The sequence below is a fragment of the Genypterus blacodes genome, unplaced genomic scaffold (genome assembly GCF_046128005.1).
Source record: "Genypterus blacodes isolate CSIRO-AG114 ecotype Tasmania unplaced genomic scaffold, CSIRO-AGI_Gbla_v1 ptg000022l_1, whole genome shotgun sequence".
In the NCBI taxonomy this organism is placed as follows: Eukaryota; Metazoa; Chordata; class Actinopteri; order Ophidiiformes; family Ophidiidae; genus Genypterus; species Genypterus blacodes.
In genome coordinates this window covers 2,780,001-2,802,443 of record NW_027466835.1, presented here as the reverse complement: position 1 = coordinate 2,802,443, position 22,443 = coordinate 2,780,001, and the positions used below count along the sequence as shown (strand labels likewise).

General features: G+C 41.7%; 4 protein-coding genes and 1 non-coding gene across 5 annotated transcripts; 2 read left to right on the top strand and 3 right to left on the bottom strand.

The window, feature by feature from the left end:
- Positions 1-139: 139 nt before the first annotated feature.
- On the bottom strand, positions 140-211 carry trnaq-cug (transfer RNA glutamine (anticodon CUG)). Its single transcript has one exon. It is a non-coding gene; the product is annotated as a tRNA-Gln (tRNA).
- Positions 212-465: 254 nt separating this feature from the next.
- Positions 466-5,837, bottom strand: chadla (chondroadherin-like a). Its single transcript, XM_076143077.1, has 10 exons — positions 5,676-5,837; positions 5,304-5,498; positions 4,989-5,144; positions 4,688-4,833; positions 4,266-4,504; positions 3,516-3,781; positions 2,802-3,138; positions 2,329-2,681; positions 1,370-1,536; positions 466-964 (listed from the first exon to the last, which is right to left on the bottom strand). The coding sequence occupies exons 1-10, from the start codon at positions 5,835-5,837 to the stop codon at positions 466-468; spliced, it is 2,520 nt and encodes an 839-aa protein (XP_075999192.1).
- Positions 5,838-8,450: 2,613 nt separating this feature from the next.
- shmt1 (serine hydroxymethyltransferase 1 (soluble)) lies at positions 8,451-16,092 on the top strand. Its single transcript, XM_076142996.1, has 12 exons — positions 8,451-8,556; positions 9,516-9,641; positions 10,212-10,357; positions 10,575-10,690; positions 11,303-11,463; positions 12,690-12,771; positions 12,923-13,135; positions 13,303-13,416; positions 13,503-13,625; positions 13,975-14,091; positions 14,395-14,505; positions 15,120-16,092. Exons 2-12 carry the CDS (start codon positions 9,549-9,551, stop codon positions 15,290-15,292), a joined length of 1,449 nt encoding a protein of 482 aa, XP_075999111.1. The 5' UTR covers positions 8,451-8,556; positions 9,516-9,548; the 3' UTR covers positions 15,293-16,092.
- Positions 16,093-16,754: 662 nt separating this feature from the next.
- On the top strand, positions 16,755-19,438 carry cpsf4 (cleavage and polyadenylation specific factor 4). The gene is made up of 8 exons (XM_076142658.1): positions 16,755-17,134; positions 17,311-17,361; positions 17,636-17,788; positions 17,892-17,987; positions 18,164-18,257; positions 18,376-18,448; positions 18,553-18,714; positions 19,019-19,438. The coding sequence occupies exons 1-8, from the start codon at positions 17,032-17,034 to the stop codon at positions 19,085-19,087; spliced, it is 801 nt and encodes a 266-aa protein (XP_075998773.1). The 5' UTR covers positions 16,755-17,031; the 3' UTR covers positions 19,088-19,438.
- Positions 19,439-19,791: 353 nt separating this feature from the next.
- On the bottom strand, positions 19,792-21,838 carry atp5mf (ATP synthase membrane subunit f). Its single transcript, XM_076142681.1, has 4 exons — positions 21,770-21,838; positions 20,642-20,749; positions 20,026-20,142; positions 19,792-19,920 (listed from the first exon to the last, which is right to left on the bottom strand). The coding sequence occupies exons 1-4, from the start codon at positions 21,783-21,785 to the stop codon at positions 19,892-19,894; spliced, it is 270 nt and encodes an 89-aa protein (XP_075998796.1). The 5' UTR covers positions 21,786-21,838; the 3' UTR covers positions 19,792-19,891.
- Positions 21,839-22,443: the final 605 nt, after the last annotated feature.

The window sequence follows — 22,443 nt, the reverse complement described above, 5'->3', positions numbered from 1 at the left end:
AACCGACCCGCGCGCTACGAAGAAGCTTATTTGATTTAATTTTATACTTGAACGGTGGAAAGGGTTATTTTTTCATTATACTCCATCGAATGAGAAATTTATGTTTTTTTCTTTAATACGGCAAAAACAGCTAAAGGTCAGGTTCCACCGAGATTTGAACTCGGATCGCTGGATTCAGAGTCCAGAGTGCTAACCATTACACCATGGAACCACGCGCTTGCCACCGTGTCTTATTTATGCATCGCCAAACAACAAACAAAATCATAAAGACGACTTCTTAAAGAAGATACCATGACCGTCAACTTGAGTGACAAACAGACACCAATAATTTGTGAAGAAATGAGATGTTTAATCCACAAAAACAGTCCTGTAAAAAACATCACAAAACACTGCAGTATCAGCTCTTTAACTGTCTTGACAAACGCTTAAAACTACGACGTTGTAATCTAGTTTACTAACATCCCCTTACAGTAATTTCTTCATGTTCTTTGTCGTTGTGGGCGTTTTAGTGTTTGTCTTCTGGGCCCCGGTCTTCGCCTGCTTGCTTGGTTGAGTTTTAGTTTTTGCTGGCTTGGGTTTGACCCCAGCTGCCTTTAGGGTGCCGGCCTTGGGTTTGACCCCAGCTGCCTTCAGGGTGCCGGCCTGGGGTTTGAACCCAGCTGCCTTTAGGGTGCCGGCCTTGGGTTTGACCCCAGTTGCCTTCAGGGTGCTGGCCTTGGGTTTGACCCCAGCTGCCTTCAGGGTGCCGGCCTTGGGTTTGACCCCAGCTGCCTTCAGGGTGCTGGCCTTGGGTTTGGGTTTGTTCATTTTTGGAGCTTTGCGGGTTGTTGTGAGCTTCTTGTCAAGAGGAGAGATGCTTTCTGGGCAAGATGCGAAAACATGAACATCCCTCATGTTCTGACCTCTCAGTTCAGGAGGGTGTCCACAAGTGGCTGTCACCTCCAAACTCATATTCTCCATCCATCTGAGAAAACAGAGTGAGAGGAAGCGAGGGAAAGAGAGTGATGGAATAAGAAGTTTATACTAAACATCCTTCATTGTGACACAAGCTGACTGACTGCTCTCCTCTGTTTTTTTCTCTTATAGATTTTACTCTCCTTAAATTTACAGTGGCCTTAAATATACAACGGTGGCAATAATGCTAATATGTGGTACCATACATGCTTAGCAAAACTAAAATAAAGGAAACATTGATTTAATGCAAAATTAAGTTGACACTCACAAATCAGACTGACAGCTTATCCAATAACTCGTGTTAATATTGTCAAGCCACCCTGTTGCTGTATTTCGTTTATAATTAGACTGTAATGGCAAATTCCATAGGAAACTCCTTTTCATTGAGATGAGCTCAGCTGATACTGGTACTGACCTGCGTAGTGGCAGCAGATAACAATCACACAGCAGAGGGTTGTTCTGCAGGTTGACCATCACCAGGCCCGTTAGCGGTCTCAGGTCAGGAAGCTTTTCCAACTGGTTCCCTCCCACAGTCAGAGCCTTCAGCCCAGAGCCCAGCCCGGCCAGAGCGTCCTGTGACATCTGCACGGTATTCAGATTTAATCAGCCACTCAGCAATAAATCATCTATTTCAAGCTGTACAACACTGATATGACCTTGATTAATGTCAACATTTTAAACATTGTTCAACTTGGGCACATCTTAAGACACAACATTGTTGTTAAAAGGCCCGCTGGAAGAACACCCTGTATATAAAGAGCCTTCAAAGCCTATTCTATTCAGTAGTCAAATATACAACCAGCAACCTCTTTGACTAAGTGCTGAAGTCAATGTGGAGGTGCCATAGCATCAGCACAGCATCAGCACAGCATCTGCTCCCTCTGCTGGCCACTAGACTCACAAACAGAGAGACTCAGTTTGATCCGGCTCTCTTTCAACCATTCCCAAACTTAACGGCCCACCCAAACACTCAAACACTCATTAACAACCCGTTATATATTTTAATTATCAATTAATTAAAAATTATTAATGATATTTTATGGTCATTTCAAACTTAATTACAAAAGTGATAATTAAAAACCTCTCTCTATTTAAACAGTTCCAGTCACCTCTCAGTTTGTTTCTTAATGGTGAGTTTTGAAAATTGTTGTACACAAAGCTCATCAAAGGAATATGTTTTAGTTTCATGGTTGTTGACTGACAGGTGCCTCAGGGTGCTATAGTCATGTCACATGTCATTTAGGACATCAGAGATGTCTGATGTTCAACTATTGGTTCTAGTAATAATAAATGATGCAGATGGAGGAGAGTGGAGGGTTAATCCAGCAGGGAGAAAGAAAGCAGAGGACAAAACATAAGAAAAGTATGCTTTACCTTCTCCATGCCCATTTCATCCATGTAAAGTCTCGTGAGACTTTGTGATATGGGCTGAAATGAATTTGATCCCACCCACCGAATGGTGTTCCCTGAAAGATTGAGCTCCTCCAGACTGGAAAGCCCAGATAGAGCCTGTGTAGGCACCTCCATCAGCTGATTTGAGTCCAGGTGAAGCTTAGCAAGGGAAGCAGAGTCCAGAGCACCCCTGGCAATAGCTGTTATGGTGTTATTGGTCAGGTAGAGTTCCCTGAGTTTAGGGGTTGATGAGGACAGCAAACCAGCAGGTTCCAGTTTGGAGATGGCATTTTGCTCCAGATGTAACACAAATAGATTAGATAAGGGTGCCAAAGCTACAGGAGGGACATACAGAGACAGGTAATATTGGTGATTCACTTTGTCTTGCATACCTTCATGTCATGTCTATTCTACAACTTTAGTTTACAAACAATCAAACTTGACAAACTACTGACCTGATCCAGGGAACTGGACCAGTTGATTCCCTTCCAGGTGAAGGTAGGTTACCTCAGGAGCTCCTGCAAAGGCCGCAGGGCTCAGGGATGTGAGGCTATTGTCAGACAGATATAAATAAAACAGGTTCTTCATGCCCCGGAAAGCTCCACTTTCAATTTCATGGATTTTGCAGAACTCCAAGTGAAGTGACACAACTCGGCTGGTGCCAGGAAAGCTGTTGGCAGGCAGGTAGTGGAAATGGTTGCTGCGGAGGTCAAGCAGCTGTGTATTCGAGGGGAAGCCTCGTGGGACTTTGGAGTGGCCCTGGCCCTCACATGTGGCGTGGTGTACTTCAATCTGGAAAGGTTGCAATAAAACTGGAACATTACAAACATTTGGGCTTCAACTGTACATAAACTAGATACACAACAACTGTACACCTATTATCAATGTATGTAAGCTTTAATATTATGGTAAATTACGTGTAGTAGTATCAATGCAAATAGAAGATCCAATTTGACTGAAAATACACATACTCTGTACTTTTTGTTTCAACAAGCTACTTTGCAAATGAGCGCATATGTCCAGAGGCTTAAGACAATACCATTACTGTCTGCTGCAAAATGTTGACAGAAAAAACCATATGTTGACAGGTAGAATTTTTCTTTACTTTAATGTCATAAACTATTCCACTACTGAAATATTGTTTCAATTCACAGAAACAATAGACTCACATCACAGTTGCAGTTAACCGGACACTTGAGCTTCAGCTTGGGTTTGACTGTAGGTGGAGTGGTTGTTGTGTTCTCATCTTGCTCCTCAAATTCATCCTTCATCCCCTCCTCTCTGCGCCGGCAGCGCATGTCCACAGGATCCACAGCTGGCAGCGGCTCATCTGAGAGGTGAGGAGGCCCAGCACAGGCTCCCAGAAGCTTCACACCACTGTGTATTGCCCATTCCTTCAGGGGCCGCATGTAGCAGTTACAGTAAATTGGGTTGCCTACAAGGTGGTGAATGATAAAAAAAAAAATATCATAAGACAATATAAGCACAGATTATCATCAGCTTCCAACTTTACTTGGAATCAGTGTCACACTGTGTTAGCAAAGTAAGCAGTAGCAGTGTAGTGTAGGAGCAAAGATCTGGATGTGTTAGAGAAGGCAGGTGTTGTTCAAAATGGTACCCAAGGAAAACTGATTTTATTTATTTTTTAACTGTTCTATATGGGAATCAGCAAGATATATTTCATTATTTATTATTTTCTTAGGCATGCATTACTTTTGTCTTTGTGTTGTTGAAGAAACAGTAGCTTGGATCCATAGTGGTCCGTTCAAAGATATACAGACCTGGTGCGAAAACACCAAATATCTCCAAAAGTCCTCAACTTACAAAAAACGATGTCAGTGACCTAATTCAGCCTTTAGTTACCTGAAAATCCCAGAAATCTGCCAGTGTATTGCTTTAAAATACGAAAATATCTGTACCAGTCAGGTTGAGGTTGGTGAGCTTTTCAGGGCCCAAGAGGGGTTCCAGGTAGTGAAGCTGGTTGAAGCTGAGGTCCAAGTGAAAGAGGAGGGGGGCACGGGACAAAGCTTGGTCTGAAAGGTCCTGAATGGACATGTGGTGTAGGTAGAGGTGTGTAAGCTTTGCCATGGAGACAGATTCTTCTCCCAGGTACGTCATTGGGTTGTGGCTCATATCAAGGCGCATGACTTCACGGAGTCTTGAGATGGAAAAGAGAACTTTAGTGACACATGATGCAATTGACCAACTGCAACTTTTGTGCTTGTGTTACTGTAGCAACAACATTTGTAGAATTCAATATTCAGAAAGAAAGCAATATTTCGCTCATGGATCACATCCCACTGATTACCAACACCCATAATAATCCCTCAAACTGTCCCACCTGGTCATGGCCTCAGAGGGGAAGAACTGCAGCTCATTGTGGTCCAGGCTGAGGCGAGTGAGGGTGAACAGACCAGCAAATGCCTCAATGGCCAAGTTGTTGAGGGAGTTATGGTTGAGGCGAAGCCACTTGATGTTATGCAGTCCCTAAAAGATGAGTTAATATCTTATGACTTCACCAAGTCACCAAGCATGACCTATAACGGTGACATGAACTATAACATGTGTTTTTTTTCTCTGTCTGTGTATTTTTATGAATGCATCTGTATATTTGTGGAGAATACAGTTACTTTCTGTAGTACCTGGAAGGCCATGTTGGGTATGTACACCAGCTGGTTGTGGTTGAGGGCCAGCATGTTGAGGAAGCCAAGCTGAGTGAAGGCTCCGGGCTGGATCTCCTCCACATGGTTATGGTCCAAATGCAGCTCCTTCAACGAGGAAAGACCGTCAAAGGACTCCTGGGGGAAGAGTTGGAGAAAGAGATAAAAATGTGATGCATTTTTCCAATCTGATGATATGGTTTGGGATAGGTCTCATGAGGCCAGGATGTGCAGTCACTAGTCTGGAAAATGTGAAATCTTTCTTCAGTGCATCAGTTTGTGCCCTCTCTTTCTCACCTGGTAAAGAATGTCAATCTTGTTGTGGGCCAGGTTGAGGAAGACCACACGGCCCAACGTCCGAAATGCTCCCTCCTTCACCTTGATGATGTTGCAGTGCTGCAAGTTGAGGTGTGTGAGGTACGGTGTGTGCAGAAACGCTCCTCTAGGCAGCACCTGCAGGTTATTGTTCCTCAGGTCCAGTTTCACTGTAATCTGTGAGGGATGATGATTAGATCTGAGGCAATCTTTTGATGAACGTGATGTATCTCTTTCATGTGATTATCTGCTATCTAAGGATTCACAAACCTGTTCCAGAAGGTAGTTTCTAGGTTTATCTGGTTAGAACTGAGTAAAATAACAGTCTGTCTGTCATACATTTAGTTTCCTCACCTCATCAATGTTTGGGGGAGCCTCTGTCAGATTCTTGCCAACACAGGCTACAGTGAGTTTGGAACTGTCACAGCTGCACACTTTGGGACACTTTACAGCGTCCACTGAAAAAGTCACTGCTAAAATCACCAACAAGCTTGCAGCAGCAGCGTAGAAACACATCTATGAAGTAAGGGAGGGATTAGAAACACTATCGCTGCATGTGAAAAGTGTTAGATAGACTTAACACTTCACTCAACAAAAGTGTAGCCCTAAAGCAGACTCTTAACACATACAGAGCAACATAACAAACAAAAAACAAAAGCTGTTCAAGAATTAAGGCTACTTCATTTGTGTAATTTGTTCTATTTCAGGATATCGTCATCACATATACTATCTAAATGTATTGATCCACACTGGTTATCTTTAGCTGGTATTTAGTGATATTATTTCATTGTCAATAAACATTTGAGATTTAAAAAATATCACAGTTGGTCTAAAATATAGTGTATTATTATTATTATTATTATTCACTGAGGACCATTTTGAAACTCTTATGATGAGGAACTGATAACAAGTAAGATATGTTTTTAAAACCCATACACAGCATTAGTAGTGACTACATAATCTATCATCTATCAGGTATCACTATCTGAAGGAGAAATCCTGGCTTACCTTTGCAGAATATTACAGTTTTTCGTAATATGAACAGAGCGAGGATAAAAGTGGATTCTGCCCTTTTTGGCTTCAGTTGCAACAGATGTGGATCTTCATTTTACAGAGTGAGTCCAGCAGGCTAACAAACAAGGCTTTGGCAAATTCTTCAGTTGTGACCCCTGACCCCTGCACCCCCTTACTGCAAATTAACACCCTGGCTTTACATTTTCTCCCCACAGAGAGGCAGTAACACAGAGTGCAGCTGACTGTAGCTCCAACTGAGACTGTCTGTTGCAGTTTTACTTTAGTGATATAATGGCTCCGGTTATGACACATAAATTAAACATGCATTAATAGAATGCATACCTCTGCCAAGACCCAGAAAACCTCTTTTTTTTTTTTTTACAATTATCAACTCAAAATTAGCATTATCGACATCAGAGGTACAACATTTATCTTATTTATCTATTTCTTTTTATTATGCTAAAATGCTGAGCCTGATTGAAGTGCTGAGCGAGAGCATATTCTCTGTATACAGTCAATCTGATCTGCATCTGGAAATGGTATCTACTTAAATTATTAGGTATTAAGGCAGATTAGCGTATATTCTGGGTTCTGGATATGAATTTGAAGCATTCAAATTGTTTTTTGATGGCTTTCACAGGAATTTGAGTTAGCATTGATTTTTGTCATTACCAACCACTACAATACATTCACACTATTTTCCAGCAGAGGGCAGTCACAGCTGTCCTGCCTGCATCTTTGGAGCTTCTCCCTCAACCCAAACCCTCTCTCACCCAAAATGTAATCCCACCTCCAGTAAAACAATAAGACATAGTGAGTGGTAGTTTAAGCTTTGTCTTCAACCCAGTGATTGAGTATTGAAATTAAATCATAAAGTGCATTTTCAAGAACAAAGAACCAAGCTATTTCTCAATTGATCTTGAAATTCCCAAGTGACATATCTAGACTTAGAGGATTAGAATCAGGATCATCCAGCACAAGTGAAGTTTATAATGGACCCTTGATATTAGACTCAGACCCATCTTGGTTCAACTCTGGATGTTAGTTTCTTATATAGAACAGAATAGATACTTTATTGGGTCAAATTTCCATGCACACACGGCAATCTGAAATGTGTCTTGCGAGCCTCTTACACACACGCTTTACAGAGAGGTCAGTGCAGGGTACGGCCATGATACGGTGCCCGTGGTGGGTGCCTGGCAACTCTCCAGCTGCCAGTCCAGTTTCTTGGTCCAAACAGGACCCTCCGGTTCCCAAGCTGAGTCCCAATGAACTGAGCTACTGCCATGCTTTTAATAATTTAATGACCAGTAACATGAATGGGATTTGGTGTATGTGGTGTACAGAAAAATATAATTTATTGAAATTGTTAAATGGCAATTTTACAATCAAACACTTGTTATTATATTGTAGCATCCCTGAGTAGGTAGTGAGAGAAATCTCCCAGCAGGGGGTGATTGGTTGAAAGAAATTAGGTGGCACAGTTTTTCAGCCTAGCAGAGCAATATTCTTATATTCTTCATGGAATCCATGAAGAATATAAAAAGCTTTTATATGCAGTAGTAGGGTCTAAAGCAGTTAACCTCTTAATCTTGCTTTGTAGTGCAGGCCTCAGATCGCAGGCAGGTTTGAGTTGACATTAAATTGCTATGACAACAACTACAACAAGTAACATGTCTAATAGTAGACAGTTCCATCCTGCTTACTCATTAATCCATGTACCAAGAATAGGTCACAGGCCAGGGATAGCATGTTGTCATTCATATATTATGTGTTAACAGCCATGAGGGATTTTGCAGTTTCTAGTTTAGTCTGTGACTGCCTGTCATGTAAATCATATTCAGGTCAAACATATATTATGTTAACCGAATATTATGGTTACATGTTGGACGCCGTCATGAAGGCATGTGGTGATTTAATACCAAACCACTTTATACTATTAAGAACTGAAAGCCCAGACATTCAACAAACATTAAAACTTACTAAATAGTTGATCAAATACTGTCCAAATGTGTAGTTTATTACGCACATGTGAGAGGCGCTGAGGGCGACGTAACAGCCATTTTGGGGAGGGGACACGCTGCGTTTGGGGCGTCCGGATTGGCTGTAACTTTGGCGGACTTTGCATCAAGGGGAGAATCGGCTTTTTGTTCGACCCTCATGGTCAAATAATTCACAAGTAAAAGCAGCAGACACGAGAGCACAGCAATCTCCTCAACTGGTGAGTCAGCAAAATATCCCCGGACAATAACAACGTCTACATGAAGCTAAAATGAGAGAGTGGTTGTGTCTGCAGCTAGAAGTGATATTACGTGTTGGTAATTCAATCATAAGAATGGTCGCAAATGTGTCGATATGTCTATTGCACACGTTTGTAGTGATATTGTAAAAAAATGTACTTTAAGCACTTTATCAACAGGTATCAAATGGAGAGAGTTAGTAGCTTTTATTTACCAGCGGATATTGTTTACTCACCTGTTGTTAAAGGTTACTTTTCACTCAATTGTTTTGCTTTAAATTTTCACCTCGGACTTTGTTTATGTTTCCGAATTTGCAGCAAAAAAAATGTGTGTGTGTCGAACCGGAGAGTTTGAACGGTAATAGACGGTTTTGTGGGCAGGTTGCATCGTGTGTGTGTGTGTGTGTGTGTGTGATCGGTGACGGCAGATGCGTGGCTGCTGTGAATTGACTGACCTACTTCAGACACAGATAAACATTTGACATCAATACCACCGATTCTCGAATTACTCCATTTATACTGTGCTTTGACACTTCACACTCAAAGTTCAACAGAGGAGCTAGAGCCTGAGTATCGCGCCGGGGCTACACACTACAATCCTTTGATGGAATAATAAGATCATAAACATATGATACAGGATGGATTAATAACACTCAAACAGTAATAAAGCTTTTCATTTAAGTGCTATCAGACTTCACCTGAGACCATATGACCACAACTGCTCTCTCTCCAGGCTGCCCTCCTGATTAACTACTTGAATTAACTTAATTATCTGTAGTTTGACCTGTAAAAGTAATTTTCAAACATCACCTGATGTCACCAGTCATGCCTATTCTGGAATTGGTTCCTCATGATGTTCACGCTGATAGATATACATTTTGTACACAATGTGTTTCTATTTTATTGTGTCTCTGAATTGAAAGTGTCTTCTTTCCTTTTAGATCTCTACCTTGTACTAGCAGAGAGAAACAAACATGTCTTTGACCAACGGCAGCAGTTTGAGCAAAGAAAGGTGGGACTCTCACAACAAGATGATGCTGGAGCCTCTGGCCCTCAACGACTCAGAGGTTGGCTTCATCTCGATCAAGATACTTTATTTGTCATGTTGCATGCAATTAAAATTGTTCTTGCACCATCATTGTACCATCATTCAAAAACAGCACGAGATTCATTTATAATAGGCTAAGCTGAATACAAATACGTTATTTTGGATAGGTAATAGAATATATGAAGCGATACAGGCTGACTGGTCCCTAGAAAGGTACAGTGTTTCAGAAGTATGAGTTCAGAAAAGTGTTTTGGCTTTGCATTAAGGTTTAAATCGTCAAACCCAGAACAGAGTGCTGAGAGGGTATTTGCTCTGAACACAAAACATTTTGGTTGTTCTAGTTGTTAAATAAACAAGGGACTGAAAGAATAAACATGCTCAAACAATTGATCAACCCTATTACGTCAGCATGTGTGTTTTTTTTCTAAAAAGTGTCAACATGTAATTGTTCAGCCCCATAAGGAAGAGTTACATCATGTTAATAATGTCACCTAGGTTATGTGAGTAACTCACATATTCTCCACACAAGTTCAACATTCAGCAAGGATGTATTTTTACCTTTTCTTAAGGTAATGTTTGTGTGTTTTAGGTTTTCTCCATTATTAAAAAAGAGAAGCAAAGGCAGACATATGGTCTGGAGCTGATTGCCTCTGAGAATTTCACCAGCAGAGCTGTTCTGGAGGCTTTGGGCTCCTGTATGAACAACAAGTATTCTGAGGGATATCCTGGTCAGAGGTATGCAGGCACACACATACATGTTTGAAGTGTGAATACTTGGCTATTTGGAAGCTTTTAGACAGACACTAAAATACGATCAAATTCTGGATCAAAAAGCAGCTAAGATGAATCCTAGCCTTTGTCTGCATCCTTGACCCTAAGTGTTGCACTCTAGCCTGTCTGTTTTATTGTAGCTAAATATATCTGTAATTGTCTGCGTGATCTGTGTGTTCAGGTACTATGGTGGTACAGAACATGTTGATGAGCTGGAGAGACTCTGTCAGAAGAGAGCGCTGGAGGCCTATGGTCTGGAGTCTGAGAATTGGGGTGTCAACGTGCAGCCGTACTCCGGTATCTGATTTAAGGATAAAGATAAAAGACTGCTGTTATCGCAAAAGGTTTAGGAGGGGACACAGACACTCTTTATGGATCAGATGATCTAATCAGCTTAGCAATGTTCCTGAGGTTGTCAAAAAAAACAAGGCTTTGTCTTGTATGTCTGTGAAGGTTCTCAGTCACCCAGGTCACGGTATCCAAGGAAAGGTCATTCTCAGGCAACTGGGGTAGGTAGTAAAAACTTGAATGAAATTGTAGATGAGTAACCAGAATGCACTTATCAGGAATATGGACCCTGATAATAACTCCATAGAGGTTAAATCCTGGGAATCTGGCAGTCAGTCAGAACTGAAGAAACCGTTTTGAGGTGAAACAAGTTTTACTATCAAGTCCAGTGGCTTGGCTTTGGCTCATAGTTATTTGATGCAGATATAAATCCAATAACAAGTCAGTATTGACAGTTTGCTGGACTTTATGTTCTGTAAGACAAACGTCGACATGCAGCAAAAAACTCACAGCTGAAACTCTTCTGTCCTGCTCGTACATTGATCATCCTCTCATCATGCTGCCCCTTCTGTCAATTCTCCATTGTTTCTCTCTGACTCGTCATGCTTCGTTTCTGCCAAGGTTCTCCTGCTAACTTTGCGATCTATACGGCCGTTGTGGAGCCCCATGGCAGGATTATGGGACTGGATCTTCCTGATGGAGGTCACCTGACACATGGCTTCATGACTGAGAAGAAGAGAATTTCAGCCACGTCCATCTTCTTTGAGTCCATGCCTTATAAGGTACCGTTACATACTGCACATGCATACACACATACACAGTACCTATAAGCACAGGCTGTGATAGTTGTACTTGGACAGATAGCTACAGTAATGACAATAGCCCTTTTTTGTAAGAATGTTATTGTCGTTGGATTTGCAGGAGCAGAGCTAACTTAAGTAGAGGACTTAATCATTCATTCACCCACTGTGCTTTGTTTCTGCTGCTCTGTATGCACACATCCACACGCTCAAAGTGATAATTTGGAATTTGAGCTGCATCTTACTGGTGTAATTGGTGCCCCAAATCACAAGATCACAAGTCACAAGATCCCCTGCCATAAGGACTGTGCTCCTTTAAAATGAATGAAAGTGGATACATTCCTCCAAAGGACACAATTTAATCGTTAACCAAAAAGTATATTAATAAATACTTTTTAAAGGATGCAGCACACCTAGAAATTGTGTATCTGTTATCTTTCTGTCTCCCTAAATGGCAGAATTACTCCTTTTTTGTGTGGCGGTGTTACATTCCAGTGCCATATTCAGTCAAACACCTTTTGTTTGTTTTGGACTTTTACATTGTTCACTTTTGTTTGTTGTTCTCAATGTCTCTCTTGACTGTGTGTATGTCTTCAGCAAACTGCAAACTGAGATAAGAAGAAGGAGAATCCAAATCTTGTTCATAATTTGTGTCACATAGTACAATGCCGACTTTGATTCATGTCAGCTTGTGCAGTAAATGCCCGGAGAATGATAAAGCTACAACAAGCCGTGAAAAGAGGGTAAAGTAAATTACTATTATGCAATGTGAGTGTGAGGTCAGGAGTTGCAGCATTACGCTGTATTCCTATTGATTGGTGTCAAGGTTTGCATGCACATCGTAGCAGCAGCCAGCAGCCAGCAACCTCCATTTCTGACAGGCTTTGTTTGGGCCCAGGGCCACTACATTCTCCGTCTGTGTTCATGTCTCATACTGGGATCTAAGACCTATATATTGTTGTTGTTTGGATTGATAACCACAACAACAACAATCTCTTGGAGCCTGGAGTCGAAGTGTAAACACATATAAAGTCATCAAGTATACGACCATCCCCTTGAATTCACAGCAAGTAGACAACAATCCAAAACCAAATTTAAAGGGATAATAGGAGTTTTATTGGAGGTGATATGGCTGTTCCAGTCTTTCTCTATATAGGTGTTCTATGGGTTTGAGTGTGTAGAGTTAAAACCTGGTCGGCTGTTTCCAGGTGAATCCAGAAACTGGATACATCGACTATGATAGACTGCAGGAGAATGCAAAACTCTTCCACCCCAAACTCCTCATTGCAGGTCCTTCACACACACACACACACACACACACACACAATACACCTACACACACAAATTAAGTATCCCACACATCAAAACAAAACCTCTGCTTCTGTTTATAAATGTTAAAGAGCCAAATAATCTGAATACTCTGCTCTTCTTTCCTCTCCAGGAACAAGCTGTTATTCTCGTAACCTTGACTATGCCCGAATGAGGAAGATCGCAGATGAAAACAGTGCGTACCTAATGGCCGACATGGCTCACATCAGCGGACTGGTGGCTGCTGGGGTCGTCCCCTCACCCTTCAAGTACTGTGACATTGTTTCCACGACAACTCACAAGACTCTGCGAGGCTGCCGCGCTGGAATCATCTTCTACAGGAAAGGTAGAATAAAACTGCTTGTCATATTTGATTGGAAGTACTGATTCATCAGCACTTGTTATCAGGTTTCACTGATTTAGTAAGCACTCAAGCAGAAACATTTATTTATTATGCCAGCATCTCTCTCTGCTTGACTTTCCTACCGTTCTTCCTCTCCCTCCCTTGTCCAGGGGTGCGGAGTGTGGACGCCAAGGGAAAGGAGATTCTGTATAACCTTGAATCTCCAATTAATCAGGCTGTATTTCCTGGACTACAGGGAGGACCACACAACCATGCTATTGCAGGTACAGCTCACACCCAATCTTTTTTTCTTTTTTTCTTAGCAGCAGTCTCGTGTAGATGTCATGTTGTACTTGGTGTGTGTTGCCAGGTGTGGCTGTAGCCCTGAAGCAAGCCATGACACCAGAGTTCACAGCCTATCAGATGCAGGTTCTTGCTAATTGTAAAGCCATGACCAATGCCCTCATTGACCACGGCTACAAGATTGTCACAGGTAAGTCACAGTGCCGCTTTACAAATGCCAGGCCACTTCAAATGAATTGTCGCCTCAGTTATCATTTCTGTAGAAGCACAAAAAAGTTCTTGTTATTTTAATATCCACATCTAATAATAACGACTTTGTTTCTTGTAATCATGAAAATAAATCTGTAATAAGAGATCTGTCTCAAAATGCTCATTGAAAAGACATTTAAGAAAATTGCATCTACCATCCCAGGCCCAAATTCTTTCAATTATTTCATAAATAAAAACCATCCCAACCATTTTTTGCTAATGAAAACAGTACATAGCTTCAAATGCTATACAATTGTTTACATTCTCTGGTGTGGTCTTCTCTGGTTCAGGTGGCTCAGACAACCATCTGATCCTGCTGGACCTGCGCAGCAAAGGATCCGATGGAGGACGAGCTGAGAAAGTTCTGGAAGCTTGTGCCATCGCCTGCAATAAGAACACTTGTCCAGGTGATGTTTGACAGCACTGATGCACAGTACAACAATGTGTGCAGCTTAGTGTGCATGGAAGAGAAACCTTCACCCTGCACATGTGGCTAAACACGTTGGTACCCTGAAAGTCAAGACAAACCCACAATTTTCTCTGAAGTGGGTTGTACAAGCATTAAATTGTAAGATTTCTGACACTCCCCAGGCTAAATGGACAGTCTCAGGTAAACGTGATCCTGCAATCTACCACCGCTGTTTTGAATTGATGTCAAAAGATCTCTTTACTCTTCCCAGTAATTTGTTAACATTTCTTTGTTTGTTTAGGTGACAAAAGTGCTCTTCGCCCCAGTGGTCTGAGGTTTGGCTCTCCGGCTCTGACCTCCAGAGGCCTGATGGAGGATGACTTCAGGAAGGTGGCAGAGTTCATTCACAGAGGTAAACTTTTCTGTGAATGAACATTTATGTATACAGACATACTGCAGCTATGTTAGGCATTGTGCTACAGATGGTTACTAAGCGCAGGTGCGTTGTGCTTAAGGGAGAGCCTATTTCCTTAACTGACCATTATATCCACATGTTTTAAGTGATATGAAACCAATTTGTATTTGTTCATCTTGCAAAATGGATCCACAGAACAGCGTCCTGCCCAAAGGCCTGTAAAAGCTTCTCTACATGAAGATCAGTCAGATACACCTACATTTATGTTCACCATTGCCCCAGAAAGTGTTTTCCTTTGGACTATCCAAGTTATCAATCATTCACTAGATACGTCACGTGGTGCTGTAAACAGAACACAGGCATACATTGCATTCAGGTTAGCCTGCAGGTTGACCCTGCTGTTGGTCAAGGATGTTTTTATTTTTTCTCAGTTTGGTCAGTTTTCCCCATTATGACTTATCAATGCTTGACTAGGTATTTCACAAGAGACTTGCGTGTTACAGCTGTCACTTGGTTCCACCTCACCTTTTGACTTACATGTTGTGTCCATGCACTGCTCTTCAACACTTGTCCCAGTCTGAAAGGCCACTCTGCTCTCCTTTGTCCTCTAGGTATTGTTTTAACATTGGAGGTGCAGAAAAGTTTGGAACCCAAAGCTACTCTGAAGGAGTTTGTTCAGGCTCTGGCTCAGGGAGAGAAATTCCAGCTGCAGGTAGCTGATATCAGGGCTGAAGTGGAGGCTTTCGGTGGAGGATTCCCCATGCCTGGTCTGCCTGAGCTGTAGAAGGTCCTGGTTTGGACAGTGATGCCTGTTGACATGATTATAATTACAAACGTTCTGAATCTGATTCTTGGCGATGTGGTGTATTTGTGTTTTGTGAATGAAACATGTGAAATCTACTGTAATTGTATGGAACTAGATTTGTGCCACAATTTTGAACAAGCTAATAGAATTATTATTAATTATTATTGTCCAATCAATAATTGCTCCCTCACCTATTTGGGGTCTTCTGATTGGTTGAAAATTGTGGCACAAACGTGACGTTGAATGAGCGCGCAGGCAAAACCCAAGCACGCGGAGGAGAGAGATGTTGAGAGCAACAGCGACATCTTGAGGGAATGTTGTGAAATGCAAAAGCTAGAGAGAGCCCACTGGATCAGAAACTTGAGAGAGGACCAAAGAGTAAAGTGTGTGAAAGTGGTGAGAACTGAAAGCTTATTTGGACAACAGAAAACACTCTAACGTATGAATTAAACACTAATAAAATAAATTAAACACTAAATTAAATGTATGAGGTGAAATCTTCTTTTTGCTGAAAATGTTTTACTGCGTGCTCAAAATTGAGGCACACATGCAACTGCTAGTGAACTACTGTCTGTTACTCCTTTAGACCTGAGAGAAATCACTGAATAATGTGTTACAGTGTGGAACAAATGTGTCGGTGTGATTCGTATGGAGTTTGACAGATTAAGCGCACAATAGATTTTTCGCTATTACTTCAATCTTTACCACTTCCAATTTTCACTGTAACTCTTGTCCAGCTCTAATTTATGAAAATTGCATTGTTGCTTTTGTATGAAGTTCATTGTTCCAAAAATAGCAACTGGATTAAGATGTCCCTTAAATTTACAATGCTTCTTTAGTGGCTGTTGTGCTGTATTTGTTTTCTGGCCATGAATGTGAATCAAAGTGAATCTGTTGGCATATCTGTTGTAATGAAGTAGTTTTTATCTTCATTTTGTAACACCGCATCAGAGAAAATGGAAAAGGACCCCTCGGTTTCCACCGCAGACAAGAGGGCAGTTTCAGTGGGCTGACCTTGAAACCAGAATGGATCATGCAGGTTGCTCTCAGACAGGAAGTTTGAGGCTTTATTAAACACTGCACACTCTAGTACTTTGATGAGACAGGGAAGGAGTGAGACCAGCTGGTAATTCTCCAAAAAGTATGGTGTGTTGGCAGCAGGATCACCCCAACCTAATTGACCTGAACGAAAAATAGTCAAATGTGTATTTGTGGAATGAAGCAGAAAACTGATGAACAGGAAAGGTTTTTATTAACAGTTTCCAGTATTTGAGGAATGCACAACTTCACAAGAATACGATATCTCACAATCTAATGAATTTCATGACCTGGCCTTGATGAAAAAGGATCACGTTCTTTGCTTGTTAAACTGACAAACATGTGATGCACACTCCACATCAATAGTCGGCGGTAATGTGCCAAATATCCTGCTGTGCCCGCCGCCAATACACACGAAGAAGAACACGAAAAAGAAGCTGCAACTTATCTTATCAAGCCGTAACATCATCGAAGTTACTTTCACATATCTACACTGAAAACGAGAGTCCTTCAGCTCGACCTACGCTGGATGAGCTGATCGATACGCAGTTTATATCGATCGTTAACCCGGCGAGCGCGGTTGGCTTCTTTAGCTGACCAATGAAGAAACTTGGTACTCGTTAACTAGCTCGCTAGCTAAATTGAGGTTTTGTACCGGGAGTACCGCGAATCAAGCAAACATGCAGGAGTTACTGGCTACCGTGGACCACATCAAGTTTGATCTGGAGATCGCTGTGGAGCAGCAGCTGGGGGCGCAGCCGCTTCCCTTTCCCGGCATGGACAGTGAGTGGATGAATGGATGCTAGCTGCTGCTAACTACACTACACACGCGTTACGGCAGAGGCTGCTGCTGATGTTGATGTTGTTGTTGTTGATGATGATGATATGAACGTGGTCATATGCCGTGTTCGCTGGTTTCTCATACAGCTGTTTGTTTCGTTGTTGTTGTGTTTCTGCAGAGTCCGGGTCTGCTGTGTGTGAGTTCTTCATGAGAGCAGCTTGTATCAAAGGTAACAGCGGGACGTGAGAAGATTGACAATTCAGCACAACAAAAGAACAACATGTTTCCATTCAATTATAAAAAATCTGAATAGTAGAAATTGTAGCTCTGATGCAACTTGCTTTTATCGATCATCCTTAAATACGATGACACTTATTAACTGCACATCTTGAGCATCCAGCTGTAAGCATAGGTGAACACGATGTTTATCTTTTGTCTTGTTTTAAAATAAGTGTAATATGAGTCTGACTTGGGAAACACTAGTGAAATGGTTCCATGTGTAGGTGGGATGTGTCCATTCCGTCACATCAGCGGGGAGAAGACTGTTGTGTGTAAGCACTGGCTCAGGGGTCTGTGTAAGAAGGGAGACCAGTGCGAGTTCCTCCATGAGTACGACATGACCAAGATGCCTGAATGCTACTTCTACTCCAAGTTTGGTTCGTACCCTTAATGTTTTTTTTTGTTGGGGCTGATTCTGTGACCCTGGAGATCACGAGGCAGCTGCTGGAATGTCTTTGTGTCCTGGTTTTGACCTTCCAGGTGAGTGTAGCAACAAAGAGTGTCCATTCCTGCACATCGATCCAGAGTCCAAGATCAAAGACTGTCCCTGGTACGACAGAGGCTTCTGCAAACACGGTCAGTACTGCTCATCCCTCTACGTAAACTTGTTAGCAGTTACAGTTGAATATACACACAATTTGCTCCTTTCTGTTTTAGCGTCTTTCCCCAGACAACAGCCCCTCTGCTTTCTGTTGTCCCTCTGCTCTTTTCTCTTGTTTCTGTCCCTAACTTTGTCCGTCTTCTCCTCTCAGGCCCCGACTGCAGACACAGACACACACGAAGAGTGATCTGTATGAATTACTTGGTGGGCTTCTGTCCGGAGGGGAAATCCTGTAAATTTATGCAGTACGTTATTGATTTTTATTTGATATCATTTAATAATGTGATTCCAGCATATCTTACATTAACACAGTAGTGTTGGTTAAAGAAGATGATGAATTAATTAGAGCTCTTTTTTCTATAGCCCCCGCTTTGAATTGCCTATGGGAGCTTCTGAACAGCCTCCTCTTTCTCAGCAAATACAGAACCAGACAAAGGTAAGAGGGCTGAAACATGTAAAGCCCCAGAACACCCCTATGTTTTATGATGTATATGCAAATGTGCTGAGCAGTTGAGTGAAACCTCTCCTTTTCTGCCTCAGCCCGTGCCCACCATCGGCCGCTCGTCCCTCTCTCTGATCCAGCTGACCAACTCCAGCGTGAGCCAGCGGCCGCAGAACCACATGGCCCCGGCTGCCGTCCAGCAGAATCACATGTCCATGAACAGAGGACCACGGCCATTGGACCAGGTCACCTGCTACAAGGTGCTGCAGCTGCCGTGTGTGTGTGTGTGTGTGTGTGTGTGTGTGTGTGTGTGTGTGTGTGTGTGTGTGTGTGTGTGTGTGTGTGTGTGTGTGTGTGTGTGTGTGTGTGTGTGTGTGTGTGTGTGTGTGTGTGTGTGTGATTGGTTTTATTTCCATCTGGAGACTTCATGTCCTATTCCTATGTCCGCCACACCCAATCCCTATATATGCATGTACACACACATTCCATCTTAATATCATTTCCAGTATTCTGTTCCAGCTGTGAATAACACCCCAATCCTCTTTCTGTCTTCTCTGCCTGCAGTGTGGTGAGAAGGGTCACTATGCCAACAAATGCACTAAAGGCCATCTCGCCTTCCTGAGTGGGCAATAGAATTCTGCTTGACGGTGCTCTGTCGCCTGATGTGAGAGGTCTGGGCATGATGGAGGGCGAGAGGAGCAGGCGGTAGAGGACTCGCACCCCAAATGCCAAACCCCACTGTTGTCACATCTGGGTGAATTGTCTTCACACACACACAGCAGAGAAGAGCCAATTTCTGCCTCAGAACCCCCCTGGATATACATATAAATGACGTAATGTCCCATGCGTTGTCAGTTTATGTTGGAGGCCTTCACACATTGCCTCAGTGATTATGTTTTCCCAGAACTGTATGAGTTAGTTTTTCTAGACATTTCCTAGAAGTGGCTACTATTGCAGGCGTCAATAAACCTTTCTAAATGTGTTTCTAAATCTGAATATGCTTGTGTTCTTAATCATGGCAGAACATTTAGCTTGGAACTGGACCTGATTTACTAGTGACCATCATGCACTTCCTAGATGAATGTAGCTCTTTTTTCTAAATTATACCTGCACTCCAGTGTTTGACCACAACTTTAGCAGCTGTATATGAAGAAGAAGAACCACAGACACAGTACACACAAACTGATACATGTGTACTGTACAAACCAATAACTTGTAATTGCAAAGGAATTCAAATCTAGCTTTTGGAAAGTGCAGCTATAAGCCATATACACACACATATATAAAGCTACAAGTTTCTTTCTCTCTCCATAAAGTAAATGCATGACACACGAATATCCAACAATAAGTCCTTGTACTTTTATTGGTCACAAACGTTACATATTGAACAGTACAGAAAGGTGAGGCGGTGGTCCGATGCAGCCCCTGGTGGTTTGATCAGTGGTACTTCCTCCAGCGATCGTGTTCTGCAAGAAGGAAGTTGTAAAAAAGTTAAAGATCAATGTTGCTTTATCAACCCATGACGGTTTAGAAGGCAAAAACAGCAAATAAGGAATATGTGTGTTTCTTACTGATGTGATCAAACTCCCAGAGGTAGCTGATGGCAACGTAGCCCACCAGCATCATGGTGATACCACCAATGCCTCCCTTCTTCACATTGATGTACTTGTTGTAGTAGCTGCCGCGACCTTGAGGAGAAAAAAAAAACCAGACAGTACAATATAAACTTCTTATTACAAAAGGTCAGAATGTCCCATCAAAGCCCAGAACAACAGCTTGTGTGTGTGTGTGAGAGAGAGATCAGGGAGTGAAAGGTTTCCGTTTCTGATGGTTCACATAAATGTACTCCCCCAAGATGATTTACTATTAAGAATGAATGAAATCGTAATTGGGAGGTTAAACTCTTTCATGTTTTATAATCCTGTTTCAATATTTTAGTTCTGCTTTAGGTGTCAAAGTTTATGTCTAGTTCTCAAGAAATACTAGACCAGACTTCAATGCTCCCCATTTTGTTATTGCTCTAAAGTCTTTGCTTAATCTTCTCTTGATACAATATCAGCTTTGCTCATACAATAATTAGACCAATAAGTGTTAAGTGTGGTGGTGGCACCCAAAGTAGAAGAGGATTAAATGAGGTGGTGGTGTTTGTTCCATTGTGAAGGGTTGGTTTGGGTCTGGACGTCTCACCTCTGCGGATGGCTGAGATGATGCCATTGGGGGTGAAGTCCCGGCCTCCGAGCCAGCTTCCCAGCTCGCACAGCTTCACATCCCTCAGCCGCTTCTCAGCTAATGGAACTGAGACAACAAAAAAAGTGACATTACACACTGCTGGGTCACAAAACGCAATAGTTGCGAGTGAATTAGACACTTTGAATGCCCCTGCAAAGCTCTTACTAATAAATACTAAACCAACACACACTTGGGGCCATGTTACAATTAGTTGAAATACTGAGGCAATGACTGACAATCACCGACCAAACCTAATGTCTGGAGTTGTTGAGACCCTACATGTGGCAACAGGTCGACCAAGGTCCTTGGCCAATTCAATCCCTGTGTACTAAGTGGAACACATTAGTATAATTGTCCAAACTTATTGTTGTATGCTGTAACACTGATTCCCTTTCACAGAAATCAAGGGGGCCCACAAAAACAGCCGCAGATCATTCTTACTCCCCCAGCACTCAATAATGTGTCTATTGTACATTTAGCACTTCAGTACACATTCTGTAAATATAAAAGTATATTTTAAAAGGTTCCAGGGGCTCAAAGCCCTAAAACACTGACAGATAACACACCTTCAAAGCCAACCATGGGCCGACAAATGACAGTTATAAATGCTAAACGTGCTTTTCCAAATGCAGCAGCTGCTTGACTTACACTTACTCATTATTCTAAATTAATCTTAACCATCAAAGGTAAACAGAAAGCCTCGGACAGTTTGCTACATTAAACGGTTACGACAATTAGAAAGTATGGACTGCTAGCTAAATTATTAGATGATAGTTAGGTCTTTATAGCAACATTCAGAACCATTGCAATGTAATCTCTAAGACACTGAATGTTTTAAGATGTTAAAGCAGCTGACGGTTTAATATTATAACCGCAAAAGCAGCAATGACATGAAAAGTCCTTGACGTGACTTGGGGAGCGACAGACAGGCTGCAGCTTTCATCCACACAGAGCGGATAAGACGCTGTCTGACGCTCGGAAAGAATTACTAACACGAGCAATTTATATAAAAACATCAACATGCCACAAATAGGAGCACGTACGAACAAGAAATCACAATTATTTTGACAGAGGACACGATGTTACCTATTGCGTCCGCCATCTTGACCGGTGTAGGCTGCTGGCAGGGAGGAATTATGGGAACTTAAGGGAAAGCGATGCATTATGGGAGAAGTTGTTCTATATTTTGGCCGCCAGAGAGCAGCAGAGCAAATGTAAAAATGTTTTGCAAGCGTTTCACGTTTTATCCCAATTATACAGTGAATATTAATTTTCACAGCAATTATCCACTACCATGTCACACTGCGACATTTTGCTGCACATTTACCTTAACAACATGAAACAGTAAATGTAATTATTTCCAAAATCTGGGAAAATGCTTTAAAAAAATGCATCCACCGATGTTGGCTTACAGGTGGCTAACATTTGCCAGTATTTCAACCATTATTTTTTCAAAATACTTGTTTTTAATCCGTATGTATGCGCGGCAATATTAAATTTAATCTTGTATTTTCTACATTACCAATATTTACTGTCTAAGATAGGAGCAGTTATGAACATAATGTTATATTGTACATGTTTTGCTATTATCACAACCTTAATAACAACTTACTTGATTCAAATATCATTCAACAGAAACCATGAACATAATATCCAATATATATATATATATATATATTATATAATAATTAATAATTTTTTTTAAGGTTTTATGTGCCTAAAAATGATGTACAAGACAATCCACACTCCATCCATATTAT

Bases quoted from the DNA above. Each gene is read 5' to 3' on its own strand.
- chadla (XM_076143077.1), bottom strand. From the start codon at position 5,837: ATGTGTTTCTACGCTGCTGCTGCAAGCTTGTTGGTGATTTTAGCAGTG. The intron at 5,499-5,675 runs GTGAGGAAACTA...CATCCCTCACAG, and splicing joins CTCCCCCAAACATTGATGAG to ATTACAGTGAAACTGGACCT. The intron at 965-1,369 runs GTCAGTACCAGT...CTGTTTTCTCAG, and splicing joins TATCTGCTGCCACTACGCAG to ATGGATGGAGAATATGAGTT.
- shmt1 (XM_076142996.1), top strand. From the start codon at position 9,549: ATGTCTTTGACCAACGGCAGCAGTTTGAGCAAAGAAAGGTGGGACTCT. The intron at 10,358-10,574 runs GTATGCAGGCAC...CTGTGTGTTCAG, and splicing joins GAGGGATATCCTGGTCAGAG to GTACTATGGTGGTACAGAAC. The intron at 10,691-11,302 runs GTATCTGATTTA...GTTTCTGCCAAG, and splicing joins CAACGTGCAGCCGTACTCCG to GTTCTCCTGCTAACTTTGCG.
- cpsf4 (XM_076142658.1), top strand. From the start codon at position 17,032: ATGCAGGAGTTACTGGCTACCGTGGACCACATCAAGTTTGATCTGGAG. The intron at 17,362-17,635 runs GTAACAGCGGGA...TTCCATGTGTAG, and splicing joins GAGAGCAGCTTGTATCAAAG to GTGGGATGTGTCCATTCCGT. The intron at 17,988-18,163 runs GTCAGTACTGCT...TTCTCCTCTCAG, and splicing joins CAGAGGCTTCTGCAAACACG to GCCCCGACTGCAGACACAGA.
- atp5mf (XM_076142681.1), bottom strand. The intron at 20,143-20,641 runs GTGAGACGTCCA...TTTCTCCTCAAG, and splicing joins CATCTCAGCCATCCGCAGAG to GTCGCGGCAGCTACTACAAC. The intron at 19,921-20,025 runs GTAAGAAACACA...TCCTTCTTGCAG, and splicing joins CTGGGAGTTTGATCACATCA to AACACGATCGCTGGAGGAAG.